The 17,525-nt window shown below is 45.0% G+C and overlaps 1 protein-coding gene across 10 annotated transcripts in view; it reads left to right on the top strand.

The window, feature by feature from the left end:
* Positions 1-17,525, top strand: part of CDC14B (cell division cycle 14B) — a 52,519-nt gene that overhangs the window by 4,818 nt on the left and 30,176 nt on the right. For 7 of the 10 annotated variants that reach the window (XM_015570096.1, XM_006773168.2, XM_015570097.1 and 4 more), the window contains exon 5: positions 14,517-14,593. In XM_015570096.1, the coding sequence (XP_015425582.1) occupies positions 14,517-14,593 (77 nt within the window). Of the gene's footprint in view, positions 1-11,962; positions 12,045-13,125; positions 13,329-14,516; positions 14,613-17,525 lie in introns of those variants that run through there. The other 3 variants (XM_015570101.1, XM_015570102.1, XM_015570103.1) reach the window with 3 other exon arrangements.

The following is a 17,525-nucleotide window of genomic DNA, read 5'->3' on the forward strand; positions in this document are numbered from 1 at the left end:
AATACATATTTTTTTAAAAAAATTAAAATACACCAAATGAGGTAAGAGTGCTGTATAGTTTGAATGCAAGTTTTTCCTAGCTAAGGTGTGGTTCTAAGATTATCTTCATCCTCGTCAGAAGGTCTAGCAGGAGAACGCGGTGTGTCAGTGTTGTAGGAAATGGGTAGCATTCTCCCTAGTTTACAAAGGCATTGAGTGGCTGTCTATTGGGCCACTGGACATGTGTATTGTTAGGTCCCAGAAAGCCCAGGATCGGATACATGCAGACGTGTGATGAGATAATGGACTCTCCCTGGCATTTCTAACAGATCAGCGTGCCAGACACAGATACTGGCTTCTCCACGACCCCCACACAGATACTGACTCCTTCCTGAATCCCTTGCTGACCCCCTGCAGCTGAAACTTCCTCAGCTGAATACCTCAGCTCATGTCCCCGCCCCTCACCCAACGGCAGTATAAAAAAAGCGCCCCCCCTCCCTGTTGGCGTGAATCCACCTGCCCTGTCTTTTGGGGTACGTGGGTCTCCCGGGGACGCAGAATAAACCTTTCCTTTCTTTTCTGATTCACTCGACTCTTTATTTCTTATGCCGCATCCTGAGCCACCTAACCTAACGTATATTTACACAGGAGTTATGAATTTCATTGATTTGTGAATATCATGGAAGATATTTGTGGGCTTATTATTTTGAGTCAGTTTTTCTCTAGCACCTAGATCAGAGGTTCTCAACCTGTGGGTCGCAACCCCTTTGGGGGTCAAATGACCCTTTCATAGAGATCGCCTAAGACCATCAGAAAACACATATGTAATTACATATTGTTTTGTGATTAATCACTATGCTTTAATTATGTTCAATTTGTAACAATGAAAATACATCCTGCATATCAGATATTTACATGACGATTCATAACAGTAGCAACATTACAGTTATGAAGTAGCAACAAAAATAATTTTATGGTTGGGGGCCACCACAACATGAGGAACTGTATTGAAGGGTCACAGCATTAGGAAGGTTGAGAACCACTGGCCTAGATTTTGAGCCTCCCCTGTCCACTCCCTCCCACTCTTCCCCTCCTCCCTTAACCCCCACACTCCCACCCAGAGAACAGGGCCTCATCTTTTAGCCGAAGGGAAGCAGCTCCTCCATTCAGGGTAGAAGCACAGTGTGGGTGCTTCTGCCACCTCCACCCACCGAGGTGTAGTAATTACTCTCCTCGATTTAAAACACAAAGGGATTGTTTTTGTTCCTGAGATCAGCTCTTTCTTCCCTCAGCTTGTTACGTGATTCTGTCATGCTGCCTCCCTTTTAAAATACATATCTTTTCTGACGTACAGTTTGACAATGGGGAATTTACATTGATTAGACCAAAAGTTGGTGGTACTAGTTAAAATTTCACCTCAAAATTGAATAATTTCTCTTTCTTTGTCGAAACTAATTCACATCAATGATCAAGGCCTTTTGGGGGTTGTTTTCCTATTTGTGCCCACAGATAGGAAAAAGTGGTTGAGAAATAATTCTGAGGTAACTAAGTTCTATTATCATCGCTGCATTTGTGAAACACAGGTTGTAGAACTTGTCTAGCAGAACCTGATTTCTTAAGCTTCCCCAGATGTGCTGCTGTTGGTTTGTTTTCCCACCTTTTCGGCTGTTGTGCTGAGCTGTAAAAACCTCCAGGGGGAAAGAGCCCATGCGAGTCCCAAGAAAAAGAGGGTGGAGAGGGGGCTGTTGTAACCAGGGCATTTGCTCCCATTACTTGGCGAGTCACTGGGGAGAAACCCCAGGATTCGAGTAAACTATGACAGCTTTACAGAAAACGGGAGACAGCCAGAGTTTTGGGGTTTATAACAGATTACAGGGAACCCTGGCGAAGGGGTCCTGTCTTACACTGCCCAGGGGGAACCCGCGGGCAGAAGTCGGCGGCGGGGAGCGTGCTCCGGAGCGGAACTGCAGAGCTCCTTCTGCGCTGTTTTTAGGCGGCAGTTTGTCTCGATGGGATGTCCCCAAGGGGGTTCCTGGGGAGTCAGACCTGGTGACCTCAGTGTGAAGAAGCCCTGAGAGGGTAGCTGTGGGCGTGGTGGGAACCAAGGGTTGTCAGAAAGGCAAAATTAAAACACTTGATCATTTTATAAATAAGACATTTATTTCTCTTCTTAAATTTTGTTGTTTTCACGGCTGATTAAAAACAGTAACAACCCCTTGGAATCTTCATTGAACATTTGTTGGCATATTTGTTTGCAGTTTGGAGTTGGCCTTTTGACTTCAGATAAGTTTGTATTTTGATATTGTTAGATATAAACTCAGCCCAGGAACGTTAACTATCTCATTGGCTTTATCAGCAGTGCATGCGGGGGCAGCATCCCACCTGGTCAATGGAAGGGGCCCCAGGCACTGTGAGCAGGGAGGAGGAGGGTCCGGCAGCGGGTTATTTTGGGCGAGGTCTTTTGAGGCAGATACTTCATTGATGCTGACCTGGACATTCCAGACGGATCGGTTTAGAATTTCACTCCTGGGACGGCCGAAACTGCAGTTGCTTTAGGGATGAAGTCTTAGTGCGGCTTAGCAACTCTGACTCCATTTTGGGCCTGTTGTTTCTTTTTCATATCAGGCAAAGTTAATTTGGGGGGAGGAGTTTATATATTTTTGGATTACAGATCTTTTCAGGACTTTATGCTCTCAGGTTAGCACTGATTTGATTGGTTAGGAAAGTGCCAGGCAAGCCTTTTGGACACCCACTTAAGTTCATTCCTGGCCCAGCTAGAGGCCGGCGTGGCAGGAGGATTACAACTCTTGGCTGTAGCAAGAGTCGCTGCAGCCATGAAGGGCTGGTGAACGCGGGAGCATGGAACTGTAATGACGCTAGTGGGGAAACGGGAGGGAAACATTAGCAAAGGAGTGTCGAGATGTAATGTGGATACCTCACAAAATTGACATCAGAGTAAGTACGTGAAGGTTTTGATCTGATTGAATCCACTGACTAGAAATTTGTAGTGAGATGATGAGAATTCTCCTAAAAATTTATCTTCAGCCTTGACAACTTTTTCAGGAGTTGTTGAGGAATTTTGGAGTCAATAAGGCTTTTTTGTGATTGCCTGGAGGACAGGGGGTTGGGGGGGGGGGCATAATGTTAAAATAAACACAAAAATCTGGAGAACTGTTGAGAAGTCAATTCCAAGTGACTTACTAGTATTCTGCCTTTCACACTCTGGGCCTCCCAAAGGAATGATGCTCTTCATCCTCCTGACTCCAAAGGCCTTAACGGGGTGTGGAGGGGGCGTGAGAATGAAGCACCAGCTCTTCTATTCATTTTATCCTTAAGCACGAGCTCGGGCTTTACATGCAGACACTTAAAATGGGGTTGGCATGCCATGCTCGCCGGGGCTTTTGCCACGTGGCGAGCGCCATCCGTGGTGTAAGAAGTGAGAGGAGCAGCTGGGCTGCTCATTGGTCTTCCGTGTCTTTCCAGGTATCGCACTTGATGTGGCCTCGTAAATGGATTTATCACCTACCCCAAATAGTAGAATCTTTGGTATCAAATTAGCATGAAACTCAAAGTCTTTTTAAAAATATATATATATATTTTGTTGATTTTTTTTACAGAGAAGAAGGGAGAGGGATAGAGAGTTAGAAACATCGATGAGAGAGATCGATCAGCTGCCTCCTGCACGCCCCCTACTAGGTATGTGCCAGCAACCAAGGTACATGCCCTTGACCGGAATCAAACCCGGGACCCCTCAGTCCGCAGGCCAAAGCTCTATCCACTGAGCCAAACCGGTTTGGCGAAACTAAAAGTCTTTTGAATCACAGTGTAAAAGAGCTGAAGAACATAAAGGATAAGTGAAGTTTTCTTTTGCAAAAAGATGAGTGAACCATACCATTTTACAAAATAGTAAGTTTGTGATAAGACTATTGTGATAAGTCAGTGGCTGCAAACCGAGCTAGCTGTTGGGGCGGTGGTACTTAACCTGTCTTTTCAGATATGAAATCTTCAGTGGAAAAGTAAGTTCTTTTCATAACAAATTCATGATTAAGAAAATATTTCACAAATAAAAGTTTGGAACTTTCTCATTTTGTTGTAAAAAAAAAAGAAATGATGTCATGTACAAAACCCATATGTGTTCGCTTAAGAAATTTGGGACATTTTACTTGAAAAAGAAACACCTCTTTTCTATTTATCAAGTAGGACACGTGCATATGTATGTGTGTATACTGTGCTTTGTGTCCACTGGTATAGTTCCGTCACCTGCTTTTTTCAGTGGGTGATCTGTTCTTCTGTTTTAGTACATGTTTCGCCATCTTTTTACCCAAATTATATCCGTATTTACCCTGTGAATCCACAACATTCACGCCAATCCCCGGCGCAGGTGGACGTGGTGGCTGCACTCCTAGCTCTCACACGTGGCCCCTTTTGCTAAGGCCGATTTATTGAAGGAACCATCCTTTTATCTTGTAGAAGTCCCACCTTTTGAATTTCTCTGCTTTTTTCTTTGTGATATTTTAAAACTTGTTTCTTTATTCTCTGTATTTTTTGTGAACTGCAAGTTGTATCTCTAGGCGTATGCATCAGGTAGTATACGTTGCAATACATCAGAAAACATAAAATACCTGACTTATCATTAGTGATGGCAACCATCAGATCCCTTCAGTGTATGGTTTTCTCCTTAGGGCTTAAAAGTATTCTGTGTGATATTATTTTGGATCTACCTGTAGTCATATGTTTGATTCCCTATCAACCATGCATCCAATGCTTTAAACAGTTGATAATACTTGCCTGAATCAGTAATTTTATTAGGGTTTCAGGATAACGTTTTTTGAATTATTTCATTCATCCTTCATTTATTAGCTGGCTATCTTTTTCTTTTTTCTTTTTTTAATCTTCTCCCAATGATTGATTTTTAGAGAGAGAGGAAAGGGGCAGGGAATGAGAAAACATCGATCTGTTGCCTCTCATATACACCCTAATTGGGGATCGAACCTGAAGCATAGGTATGTGCCCTGGCCAGGAATTGAACCCACAGCCTTTGGATGTACTGGACGACGCTCCTGCCCGGACGGCTGGCTTTCTGTTATGGGAATTTAGCTTTCCCTCATCCAGTTCGGGCTCTCTGGTCACCCTGTAACCAAAATTTCTACTGAAAAGACAGAATGAATGGTAATTTCCCTTTAATTACCAGTTTTCAAAGTAAAGTGCTATATTAATAACCATAAAACAAAATTTTACAGCCTGCTTTATTTCTTTTAAGGAATGTAGTGTATTTTTTTAAATGTGTTTTTATTTATTTCAGAGAGAGGCCCAGAGAGAGAGAGAGAGAGAGAGAGAGAAACATTGACTAGCTGCCTCCTGCATGCCCCCTATTGGGGGATCGAGCCCACCACCTGGGCATGTGTCCTGACTGGGAATTGAACCTGGGACCTCCTGGTGCATGGGACAACACTCAACTAATCTGCACCACTAGGCTACAGCCTGCTTTGAAATCATCCAGACAAAGTATTAGTGGGTTTTGAACTCATTTGGTAAACATTTTTAAAATGTGCAAGCATTTTCCTATTAGTTTTTAAGAACATCTCTGAGCACTTGGGAAGTTGGAAATTCACTAGCAAATGCACATCATTTGTGAGTGGGATTAGAAAAATGAGTGTAATCATTCCTGCATTTTTATTTATACATCATTTATGGTCAACTATCTTTTTTTAGTTATAGCACACATTAAACTCAAGAATTGAAATAGCTGAACTTACAACTAGGCTTTAAATAAAAAAATTTTAAATGAAGCATATCAATCACATTAACTGTTACATTTATTAATTTAGGGAACAAAAGAGGTTCTTTTTTTCTTCCTGGTTAATCCTCACCTGAGGATATTTTTCCATTGATTTTTAAAGAGAGTGGAAGGGAGGGGGAGAGACAGAGAGAGATATCGATGTGAGAGAGACACATCGATTTGGTTGCCTTCTGCATGCGCTCCGACTGTGACCAGGGATCAAGCCTGCAACCGAGGTACATGCCCTTGACTGGAATCGAACCTGAGACCTTTCAGTCTGTGCAGGCCAATCCCCTATCCACTGAGCCAAACCAGTCAGGGCCAGAAGGGGTTCTTTAGCACAGTCACGATGTACAAAAATTCATTTTAGAAATAATTGTAACTATTTTTCTCTTTTAAAATTTTTATGTGTCCTTTAAATGGATATGGTGTGCTATTGTGCTGGTAGATACAAACATTAATTTCTAGTTGGATAAAAATTGTTGGGAAGAGGCCACTGGATGAAGCATAGGGGGTTTAGGTTCAGACTGAGCTGACTTTTAATTTTACTTATTGTATAGCAACTGATGCAAAAATAGCATTTGACAAAATCCAATACCCTTTCCTGTTAAAAACTCTCAGCACAGTGGGAATAGAGGGATCATACCTCAATCCTTATCTAATAAAAGAGAAACATGGTAATTGGCGTACGACCGCTACCCTTCCCATTGGCTAATCAGCGAGATATGCAAATTAACTTCCAGCCAAGATGGCGGCTGGCAGCCAGGCAACTTGAAGCGAACATGAGGCTTGCTTGCTTCAGGGTCGTGGACTCCAACGTTCCCCACCTCCCTTGCAGGCCTCTGAGCCTGCAGTTTGAACATTGTAACAAATATAGAAGCTAAAAAAAAAACCCAGAAACCAGCGTTCAGCGAGCTGGGATCTCAGAGCTGGAGTCAGAGCTGGAGTTGATACAGAGTTTCGATAATAGAACCGAAACAAACCAGATAACTACTTTCAGCAGAGGAGGCCTAAGAGCTGGAGCCTCAGAGCTAAAGCTGGCCCAGAATTAAAAAAAAAAGAAAAGAAAAAAAGGAGCAGTTCGGAGCTTCCGTCACCCACCAGCCTGAAAACAGCCATCATCCCCTCACCCAGGCTGGCCAGGGACCCCAGTGGGGACCCCCACCCTGATCCAGGACACTCTTCAGAGCAAACCAGCCAGCCCCACCCATGCACCAGGCCTCTATCCTATATAGTAAAAGGGTAATATGCCTCCCGGCACCGGGATCAGCATGACAGGGGCCAGCACCCAAACCCCCTGATCGCCCTGCGGCTCAGTGTGTGACAGGGGGTGGGGCCACAACCTCCCTATCTGCCCTGCTCTGTTCATGACAGGGGAAGGCACCCCAACCTCCTGATCAGCCCTGCTCTGTGCCTGATAGGGGGGCGCTCCCCAACCTCTGATCGCCCTGCGGCTCTGTGTGTGACAGGGTGCGGTGCCCCAACACCCCCCGCCCCCCCGCAAAGGCCCTGCTCTGTGTGTGATGAGGGCAGCGCCCCAACCCCCGGATTGGCCCTGCTCTGTGCGTGACGGGGGGTGGCGCCCAACCTCCCCATTGAGCCTGCCTTGAGTGTGACAGGAGGCGGTGCCCCAAACCCCCAATCGGCCCTACTCTGAGCGTGACTGGGGGGGGCATCGCAACCTCCCGGTCCGCCCTGCTCTGTGCATGACAGTGGGTGGCGCCCCAACTCCCCAATCGGCCCTGCTCTGAGCCCGACCAGGGGCTGCACCTAGGGATTGGGCCTGCCCTCTGCCACCCGGGAACAGGCCTAAGCCAGCAGGTCGTTATCTCCTGAGGGGTCCCAGACTGCGAGAGGGCACAGGCCAGGCTGAGGAACCCCTCTATCCCCCGAGTGCACAAATTTTTGTGCACAGGGCCTCTAGTATAATATAAAGCCATTTATGACAAACCTACAGCTAACATCATACTCAATGGGCAAAAACTAAAACCATTTCCCCTAAAAATGAGCTCGACAGGGTTGCCCACTTTCACCACTCCTGTTAGATACAGTACTGGAAGTTCTAGCCATAGCAATCAGACAAGAAGAAGAAATAAAAGGCATCCAAATTGGAAAAGAAGAAGTAAAACTGTCATTATTCACAGATGACATCATATTGTACATAGAAAACCCCAAAGATTCCCTCAGGAAACTACTAGACTTAATAAATGAATTCGGCAGTGTAGCAGGGTACAAAATTAACATCCAGAAATCTATGGCTTTTTTATACACCAATAATGAACTCACAGAAAAGAGCAACTAGACAAACAATCCCATTTACCATTGCAACAAAAAGATTAAGATACGTAGGAATAAACTAAGAAGATAAGAGACCTGTACTCAGAAAACTCCAGGATGTAGAAGAAAGAGGCAGAGGAAGACATAAACAAATGAAGCATATTCTGTGTTCATGGATTGGCAGAATCAACATCATTAAAATGTCCATGCTACCCAAAGCAATGTACAGTTTCAATGCAATCCCTATTAAAATACCAACGGCATATTTCACAGGCCTAGAGCAAACTCTCCAAAAATCCATATGGAATAAAAAGACCCCGAATAGCCGCAGGTATGTGCCTTGTCCCGGAATGGAACTGGCAACCTTTCGGCACACAGGACATTGCTCAGCCAACTAAGTCACTCCAGCTGGCCCTGATTTATTTTAGGCAGAGTATCTTGTACAAATTAAGCTTTCAGTAAATAGCCTTTTTCTTTTCCTTGTTCTGTCTACCAATACTAGCAACAAATCAGATTTCTGTACAAAAAGAAAGTAAGTTAACATTTTATATTACTGGTTATCAACTTTGGTTCCATCTTACTGTCCCAACATTTGTATTTTCCTGCAGATAATCAGTATTCCGTTCTTCCGTAGGTTAATGTACTTTTGACAGCTAGCCTGGGAATTTAACCATCGCTTCTAACATTTTTCTGTGGTTAAAGCATTCTGAGTTTAAAAGACACAGCAAACTGTTGTTTTCAAATTTGCTTTCATCTAATGGTTCCTAGGTTACTTTAGTAAAGCGTTTATGTTATTATTATTAAATATGTTTTTAGAGGGAAAGAAAAAAGAGAGAAACATTGATCGGCTACCTTCTATATGTGCCCCAACCGGAAATTGAACCCACAACCTTTTGGTGTCTAGGACTCCGCTCCAGCCAACTGAGCCACTTGGCCAGGGCCTTAACTTAATATTTAATGGTGATCTTTTGAACCTATGGTCCACTTTTTCATGATGGTTTAATTACTTTGGACCCAGATCAGTCAGTGTGGGGTTAAGGTGGCTGGTGGATACAGGGATCACTTGAGAAGTTAAAACAAGGGGAACAGAGGGGAGAGGATCTGGAAACAGTGGGTAAGAATCCAGTTTAGCAAACAGCAGTCGAGACTGGGCAGCAGAGACTGGAGGACAGAACCAGGTGGACAGCCAGAGTCTTTGTAAACACCCATCCCGGGCAAACCCTCCCTGAGTGTCTGTGAACGGCTGGGTTGAACAGCAACCAGGCAGCTGTAAAAGAACCAGGCGCCAAGGAGTCTGAGGTGAGGTGCCTGGGAGCCCCAGAGAGGGGCAGTGTCCCTGGGGCTCTGCCCGAGCACAGGCCTGTGGTGGAGGCAGCTGGCTGCAGTCGGTCACGTTCATCACAATGTCCCTTCACCCCGGTGCGCCGGCCTGACCTTCAGCTGCATGGGGCACTTGCGGGTGGTGCTAACTTGGGAATGAGTGAGGAGCAGTGGCCCTCTGACCACATATGCTCTTTGGTTGCAGATCTGTTAAGCTCTGGAGTTTGGATGCCCTTCTTGTTTCCGCGTTGTTGAAGGTAGCGTGGTTTCTTGTCTATAAATAAGGCTGGAGCATTAGGCCCTCTTCCGTCAGTCACAAGCAGTGTGATCTTGAGTGAGCAGTCAGCACCGAGGCCGGACAGTAGCAGCCTGCCAGCTCCACGTGACTCCGAGTGTTTCTAAATAGTGGTTTGTTTTTCCCATGTTTAAAAGTTAGGAGATTTCATTTTTTAAAATTAAGATTTTTTTTGTCTTAAAAAATGTCTCCACCAATAAGATAGTATATCCTGTACATTCTTCCTCCCGGCAGTTCCTCACATCTGTGAGCTGCCTGGCCTTGGGAAATAAGTGTTTGCCACTCCAGGCATCCAATTTCCTTGTATCTAAATTGGGAGTCACTGTACAAATGTACTAGATACGTATCTATACTAATAAAAGCCTAAATGGCGTCACACCCTCGCACGCAACGTCACCACAGGATGGTCACCACAAGATGGTCACCACAAGATGGCTGCAGGTACAGTGGAGGCGTGGCCTAGCAGCTGCTCCATGAGGTGAGGTCTGGGGGTACCATGGCTCCATACGCACGGTGCAGAGGAGGCCGGTCCTGGTAGAGGAGGCGGGTCGCGGCAGGGGAGGCCAGTTGTGGGCGATTGGGCCGGTAGGGGAGGGCAGTTGTGGGCAATCAGGCCCGCAAGGGAGGACAGTTGTGGGCAATCGGGCGGCAGGGGAGGGCAGTTGTGGGCAATCAGGCCAGCAGGGGAGGACAAGTTGTGGGCGATCAGGCCAGCAGGGGAGGGCAGTTGTGGGCGATCGGGCCTGCAGGGGAGGGCAGTTGGGGGTGATCAGTCTGGCAGGGGAGCAGTTAGGGGCGATCAGGCTGGCAGGCAGAAGTGGTTAGGGGGCAATCTGGGCAGGCACGAGACCATCAGGTCCTTGTCATGTGATCTGGCCGAGTGCCCTCATGGAATGATAACTTGATTTCCCTGGGTCTGGAGTGAGGGGTCCACAAGGAAGCAAGGCAGAAAGAAGCCACAGTGCCTTTTACGATCTAGCCTCCAAATCACACTTGGCCATTACTAACTACAACATCAGCTGCTTAGACAGAGGCACCTACTCATGGAGGGACCCGTGAGGGTGGAAATGCCAGGAGATGGGCATTACGGGGGCTGTCTTGGAAGCAGGCTACACAGCTGTTTAATGTCCCTCTTGTTCACCATTTGCTGCTTCCTATTTTTGGACAGCAGTGTGGAATCAGAGTGGCCATTCTATATGCATGGCTACTCATGAAAATAGACCAAAAGAATTTGAGATGCCATTTAGCTTCCAAATTGTCAGGAACACTGATGTTTCATAGAATTGCATTGATTTAGAGTTTACTGACTTGAGAATTTGTGTTAACAGAAGAGCCATTTATAGGGTTTTTCTTAAGCAACAAATTTAGAATAGTTTCATTTGGGGGAGGCCTTTTGACTAGGAAAGCAGGTGAATGGGTGTAAAATTTAAAATGATAGCTTGTTAGCAAATATTTCTTTGATAGTTGTATCTTACTTCTTTGAGGCTGCTATTAACAAAATACCAGACTGGGACACTTAGAAACAACAGAACTGTACTCCTCACGGTCTGGAGGCTGGGAGTCAGGTCAGGGTGACGTGTGCTCGGCTGAGGGCTCTCACCTGTAGGAGAGGGCGGGTCTCTCTGAAGCCTCTTTTGTAAGCACCAGTCCCGTCTATGAGGGCTGCACACTTCACGGCTAAGCCCCTCCCAAAGGCCTCGTGTACTGATACTTAGGATTTCAACATAGGAACTGGCGGGGCACACACACACATTCTTACCATAGCATTATGTAAATAGACTTATTATCTATTCGTGTACAGGCATTCCTCAGCTGAATTTTGTTTGTTTTTTTTCCTTCTCTTTCTCATTCTTACTCATTTTCTTTGGTTGTATTTGTCCCAACTGGATTTAAAAGCTACATTTTTTAAAGTTCATCATTAGGATGTTTCCTCATAGGAAAAATTGTTATATTATTGTCTTTTTTGAGTTGAACTTGTGTTCCAAGGCTAACCCACAATAATTTAATGTATTAGAGACTATTTTTGTTTTGGAAGTTAGAAGGAAATAATGCCATTGCAGTGTTAGTAAAGAGCAAAACCAAATTAGTGCATTTTTGGGCAGGAGGAATTATCATTAATCTGGTGCTTATGGAAAACTTTCTGTAATTTGAGAGGCCTTATTAGACAATAAGAGAAAATCGGAAAGAGGTCTTTGGATTTCATTGAACTAATTTACTTAAATTATGTGTGTGTACACACACACACACACAAGCCCTATTCTCACCTTCATTGGCCTCAAGGTATCCTTTTATTTGCTTTGTTGTTGTGTTTTTTGTTTAAGGGTGGTTTATTTGGAAGGAGTCTGCTAGGAAGTCCCCAAGTAGAATGAAGAAAAGACTGATGTTATCTAGTAAGTCCTAGAAGAGAAAGGAAGTGTGTTGAAAACTAGAAGAAAATGAGGAAATTGGAGCAGGGGCTGGATTAAAATTTTTTTATTAAAAGATTTGTGCTCAGCTGGCGTGGCTCAGTGGTTGAATGTCAACCTATGAATCAAGAGGTCACAGTTCGATTCCTGGTCAGGGCACATGCCTGTGTTGCGGGTTTAATCCCCAGTGTAGGGTGTGCAGGAGGCAGCTGATCAATGATACTCTCTCATCATTGTTGTTTCTATCTCTTTCTTCTTCTCCCTTCTTCTCTGAAATCAGTAAAAATATTTTTTAAAAATAATTGTTTTACTGTTTTTTCAAATAGTAATAAATTAGAAAGTTAATTGCTAGGTTGACGTTTAAAAGATGTAAATGTGGAGAAAGTAATATATAAGCAAATAGAAAATGTTGAATGAGATAAGATCTTGTGGTTAATTTATGATAAATTGTAATCTTGTATGAGTCAGTAATAGTATAATTGAAAATTTATCTGATACTGGATAACGAAGCAATTCTTGGAATTGAGGTATCTGTAGTACCCCCTGTGGGTTCGTACACTGCTGCAGGTAAATGTTAGAAATTCTGAATAGTGAGTCATAGTTTTGTATTCTTTTTAGAGTAAATGGGATGAAATCATACTGAGAAACAAGCTATACATTGGGGAAATTTTCCATTTATGAGTCTTAAAACTGAAAATTGATAAAATATTATCTGGAAACTAGGGGGACATGTCCTCTCAGTTTCAAAGATCCTTGCTGGGTCTTGGATTTTTATAATTTCTCTTAGTCCAGTGATATATTTATATCAGCTTTTTATCAATTATTTTAAAATTTCCTTTATATTGATTTAAGTTTGGTGAATCAGAGTCCATGTGGACTATAGTGGACTAACCAAGAGAGTTACAATGAAACATAAGGTATGGATCCGCACTTCAGAATGCTCACCATTTGCAGTGGGAACAACTCATGTATAATAAGTAATGGAGATAGAACTTTCGTAACTTTTTCAGTGACTTCTTTTTGCTACAGAGAATTTAAAGTGTTTTATGTAAAGCTACAATAAGCGTTAGAATGGAATCTAATATTGGTGATATATGTGCAAATCTAATGCTTGCAGCCTCCTCCCGCCTCCATACAGGAATTGGAAATGCCCTGCCCTGCAGGAAGGTTGTGAGTTGGAGAAGGACCTGTGCCTTCAGCCCTGGCCACTGTGGCTCAGGTGGTGGGAGCGTGGTCCATGCGCTGAAGGGTCGTGGGTTTGCTTCCTGTCAGGGTACATCCTCAGGTTTCGGGGTGCATGCAGGAGGCAGATCTATGTTTCTCTCCCTCCCTCCCTCCCTCCCTTTCCCTCTCCCTACCTCTCTCTAGAATCAATGAAAAGAATATCCTAGGGTGAGGATTTTTTTTTAAAAAAACTGTGTCTTCAGAATGAGGGTCAGGAAGTCCTAGCAAACTTAATGGGGCAGGGTGACTTACTTAGAGGGACGCCAGTGAAATGCTCGAAGTTCCTAGAGAGGAGGAAGGGAGAGTGATCCTGGTACATACTCTGCAACACCAGAAATGAGGAGACGGCGGAATAACATCTATAAACTATTGCGGGAAAGGGGCCGCAGACCAAAAACCGCATAAAACTGTGTACATAGTAAAATATGCCGGGGCAGAAAACAAGGCATTTTTGGAAAATGCAAGGAACACCAGCTGTGGATCTCGAATGCGGAAGACTCTACTTGAAGTGCTCTAGAAGATGAAAGCTGAAACGTAACGTCTCCAGAAGATAAAGGAAGCAGTGCGGTTTTACAGGAAGTCTGTACAGGACGATGAGTGGTTACGTCTACTCCGTAGCGTTAATCTTTGTTCTGCATTTGTGCCCCTTTCCACCCATCCCTGTCCCAGTCCACCCTCCCACCCCATTCCCCACACACCTCTGTACTGTCACTTTAGTGGGTGTTTAGGAAGCATGCGCTCTGTCTAACATCCTGACCTAGAAAATCTGTTTTCATTTATTTGTTTAAATCACTGTAGGGTTTGTTTGTTTAAATTGATTTTTAGGGAGGGGGAGAAACATCACCCATGTGAGAGCAGAGCATCACCTGGCTGCCTCCTGCACGCCCCCTGCTGGGGATTCAGCCTGCTACCCAGGCATGTGTTCTGACTGGGAATCGAACCCGCAACTTTTCGGCACTCGGGAGGATGCCTAGCCAGCAGAGCCACACCGGCCGGGCTAGAAAATCTGCTTTTAAATTTCTCTACTTTCCGCCACAAACGGCTCTCATTGCAACAACAGAAACGAGCTGTGGCAGATTTAAACAAAAAAGGGATTCACTGGCAGGGCTGGGTAACGGGGGCCCTGGGAGCCTGGGAACGGGCTCCGTCGGCCGCTAGAAATGGTGCGGAGCTTGGCAGCGACCGCACTGCGTCTTCATGTGGAAGTAAATTGCCCCTTTCTTCCTTTCCAATGTAGGTTATATATTTGGGGAGAACTCCAGAAGAAGCATATTCAATATTAATGCTCGGCGATACAACCTACATTCCTTTCAGGTAAATATGAGATGATACGGTAGGTTCCTTTAAGCAGGCCCTTGCCATGAATACCGGGGTGCGGTGGTTTCTGAAAAAGGCAGACCTGGTAAACAGTCTTTTTAGGGTGAGGGCAGGTAACTCGTAGACGAGCCTACTCAGTAGGTACACGGTTGGTCTTTTGTTGTGGGGCTGCCCTGTGTATTGTAGGGTGTTCAGCAGCATCCCTGGCTTCTGCCCAGTAGATGCCAGTGACACCTCCACCCCCACAACAGTTGTCAAAACTAAAAAGGTGCTCGGGCATCGCCCAAGTCCCTGGAGTGTGGTGTGTGTGGATGGCTCCACTGAGAACCACGCCCCCTGATGGGACCGTCAGAGGAGGGTCCTGACGTAGGGCACTCAGAGCCGACGCTGAGGAGTTTGGTTCCCGGGGATTAAGAAATAAATTTTCCCACTGGTTAATTTCTGGGGTAAAAATGAGCCCTTTTCTGCTGGGGACAAGGCAGCAGAGGCCGTGGGTGAGGCTGCTGACGTGACATCGCTACTAGAAAAACCAAATGGCTGTGCACAGAGCAGCTCAGTGAGCCATGTCTGTGCACGAGGATGACGCCCCCTTCTCTTCTCACACTTCCTGTATGATTGTGTTGAAGATCTTTGGGAAAAAACTCTTTTCTTTAAATCAGATTAAGTTCTGAAAGTTTTTCTACGTGTTTACCAAAATATTTGACTTACCCATGTAATCTAAATCAGTGGTTCTCAACCTTCTGGCCCCTTAAATACAGTTCCTCATGTTGTGACCCAGCCATAAAATTATTTTCGTTGCCACTTCATAACTGTAATGTTGCTACTGTTATGAATCGTCATGTAAATATCTGATATGCAGGACGGTCTTAGGCGACCCCTGTGAAAGGGTCGTTCGACCGCCACAGGGGTCACGACCCACAGGTTGAGAACCGCTGATCTAAATACTTACATGGTGCTGAATGTGTAGTAAATGTGTGGAATAATTTTGCTTGTTGCCAGCTGTATGGATGATCTCAAGTATCGCATTATTCTTCCACTCGCAGGCCCATAGGTTTAGGATTGTTGCATAAATCTCAAGTGCCTGGCTGAAGGCACGGGCTTTCCTGTGAAACAGGATGTGCCCTCATTGTGGATGGGCTTGGGGAGGCGTCCCCCTCACGTTCAGCAGCACCTCCTCCTTCAGTGACTTTGCAGGGCCAGCCGTGGACGGGCTCCATGGAATAGAGTTGTGAGGACAGGCTGCCGTCCGTTCCAACAGTGACCTGTCGCACTCAGCGCTGTATATTAGTGTCTCAGTAAAGTAGCAGAATTCCTCTGAACCCAGTGCCACCCCTTCCTCCTAGCCCACCATCACCGTAAAGAGGGATGATGTTCTTTTCTAACTGGAAAGTGCTCCATTTGTCTTTTCCGCCTAAAATATAACGGCAGCCATGTGCTTTGTTTAGAAAAATGCTTGCATTTTTGGTCCCTGAGTGACAGGCACATCGATAAACAGTGATAATGGTGTTCTGCAGAGCGCTTCTTTCGCCTAGCCTCTGAGCGTGTTTATAAATGGGGTCATACAGTGTGCGTTTTGGAGAGCTGGGACCTAGCTTTTTAAACGCTACTTAGGAAATTTGTCCGTAGTGTGGCAGGTATCTGCAGCGCATTCTTTTTCTTCTTACTACTTTCGTAATAGGAAGTGATGGAATAGCATTCCATTCAATGACTTTGTCACAATTTATTTACATTGTCCTTTTGATAGGTACCTGGGTTATCTGAGGTGTTGGGCTATTATGCATACAATATCCTGTGAAAGCTGTTATTCCTGAAAACTAGAACTTGACATTGTTTTGCAGTTTCTAAGCAAGACTCCGTTGGCTTGCATCCGATTTCCCAAGTTTTTTACACGATCATAGTGCCAAGCCCCCTCTGCCCGCCAGGGCTTACATCCACATTTGTAGCTGCCATGTGCTGTTTTGAAGAAGCCTGACTGTTTGGGTGGGGAAGGAGGTGTTGATGAAACAGACACGAGTGGTCCTCGTTGGCCATTCAGACGGTGCGACGTGTGAGGCAGAGCTGCGCCGAGCCCGGGGGGAAGCTCGCCAGATCATCACTGACTAGAGCAGTGATGGCGAACCTATGACACGCGTGTCAGAGGTGACACGCGAACTCATTTTTTTGGTTGATTTTTCTTTGTTAAATGGCATTTAAATATATAAAATAAATATCAAAAATATAAGTCTTTGTTTTACTATGGTTGCAAAGATCAAAAAAATTCTATATGTGACACGGCACCAGAGTTAAGTTAGGGTTTTTCAAAATGCTGATCACGCCGAGCTCAAAAGGTTCGCCATCACTGGGCTAGCGCAAGGTTTGGCCCACAGTAGGTTCTCCAAAAACATGCATCGTATCGAATGCATGTATCACGTTGTCGCAAAGACTGAGTCAACGTGCCCTCCCTGGATTGGGTAGGAGCTGTCAGTTGGTTAAGAAGATGGCATCCTGGCTGAGAAGGAGACATGACTAAACACGTCAGACGTCACGGGACAGTTCACCCTATTTCCACTGATAATTGTGATTTAGAGGAAACTACTTCACTTTATTAACTAGCTTCTCTTCCTTAAGACATTGCTATTGCATGAGAAATTATTTCTATGAAACAAGTATTTGTGTTGATTTTTGTAGTCAGTGATCCTCAAACTGTACATGGCTCCCAGTCACCTGCCCCACCCCTAGACCTTCTGACCCAGCAGGTCCGGGGAGCCTGGGCCTTGGTGTTTCTGACAGTTCGTGTGGCACTGACGCCGCGGGTCCAGGGACCGCGCTCAGGATCGCTGCCCCGGCGCATTTTGCTTTTGTCCTTCCCGAATATTGTCAGTGGGCTGCTGGTAAAATCAGACCTTTTCTGGCTTTAGAAGAGCAGCTTTTAAATTCCGAAGCTTACAAC

The sequence above is a fragment of the Myotis davidii genome, unplaced genomic scaffold (genome assembly GCF_000327345.1).
Source record: "Myotis davidii unplaced genomic scaffold, ASM32734v1 scaffold1226, whole genome shotgun sequence".
NCBI lineage: Eukaryota > Metazoa > Chordata > Mammalia > Chiroptera > Vespertilionidae > Myotis > Myotis davidii.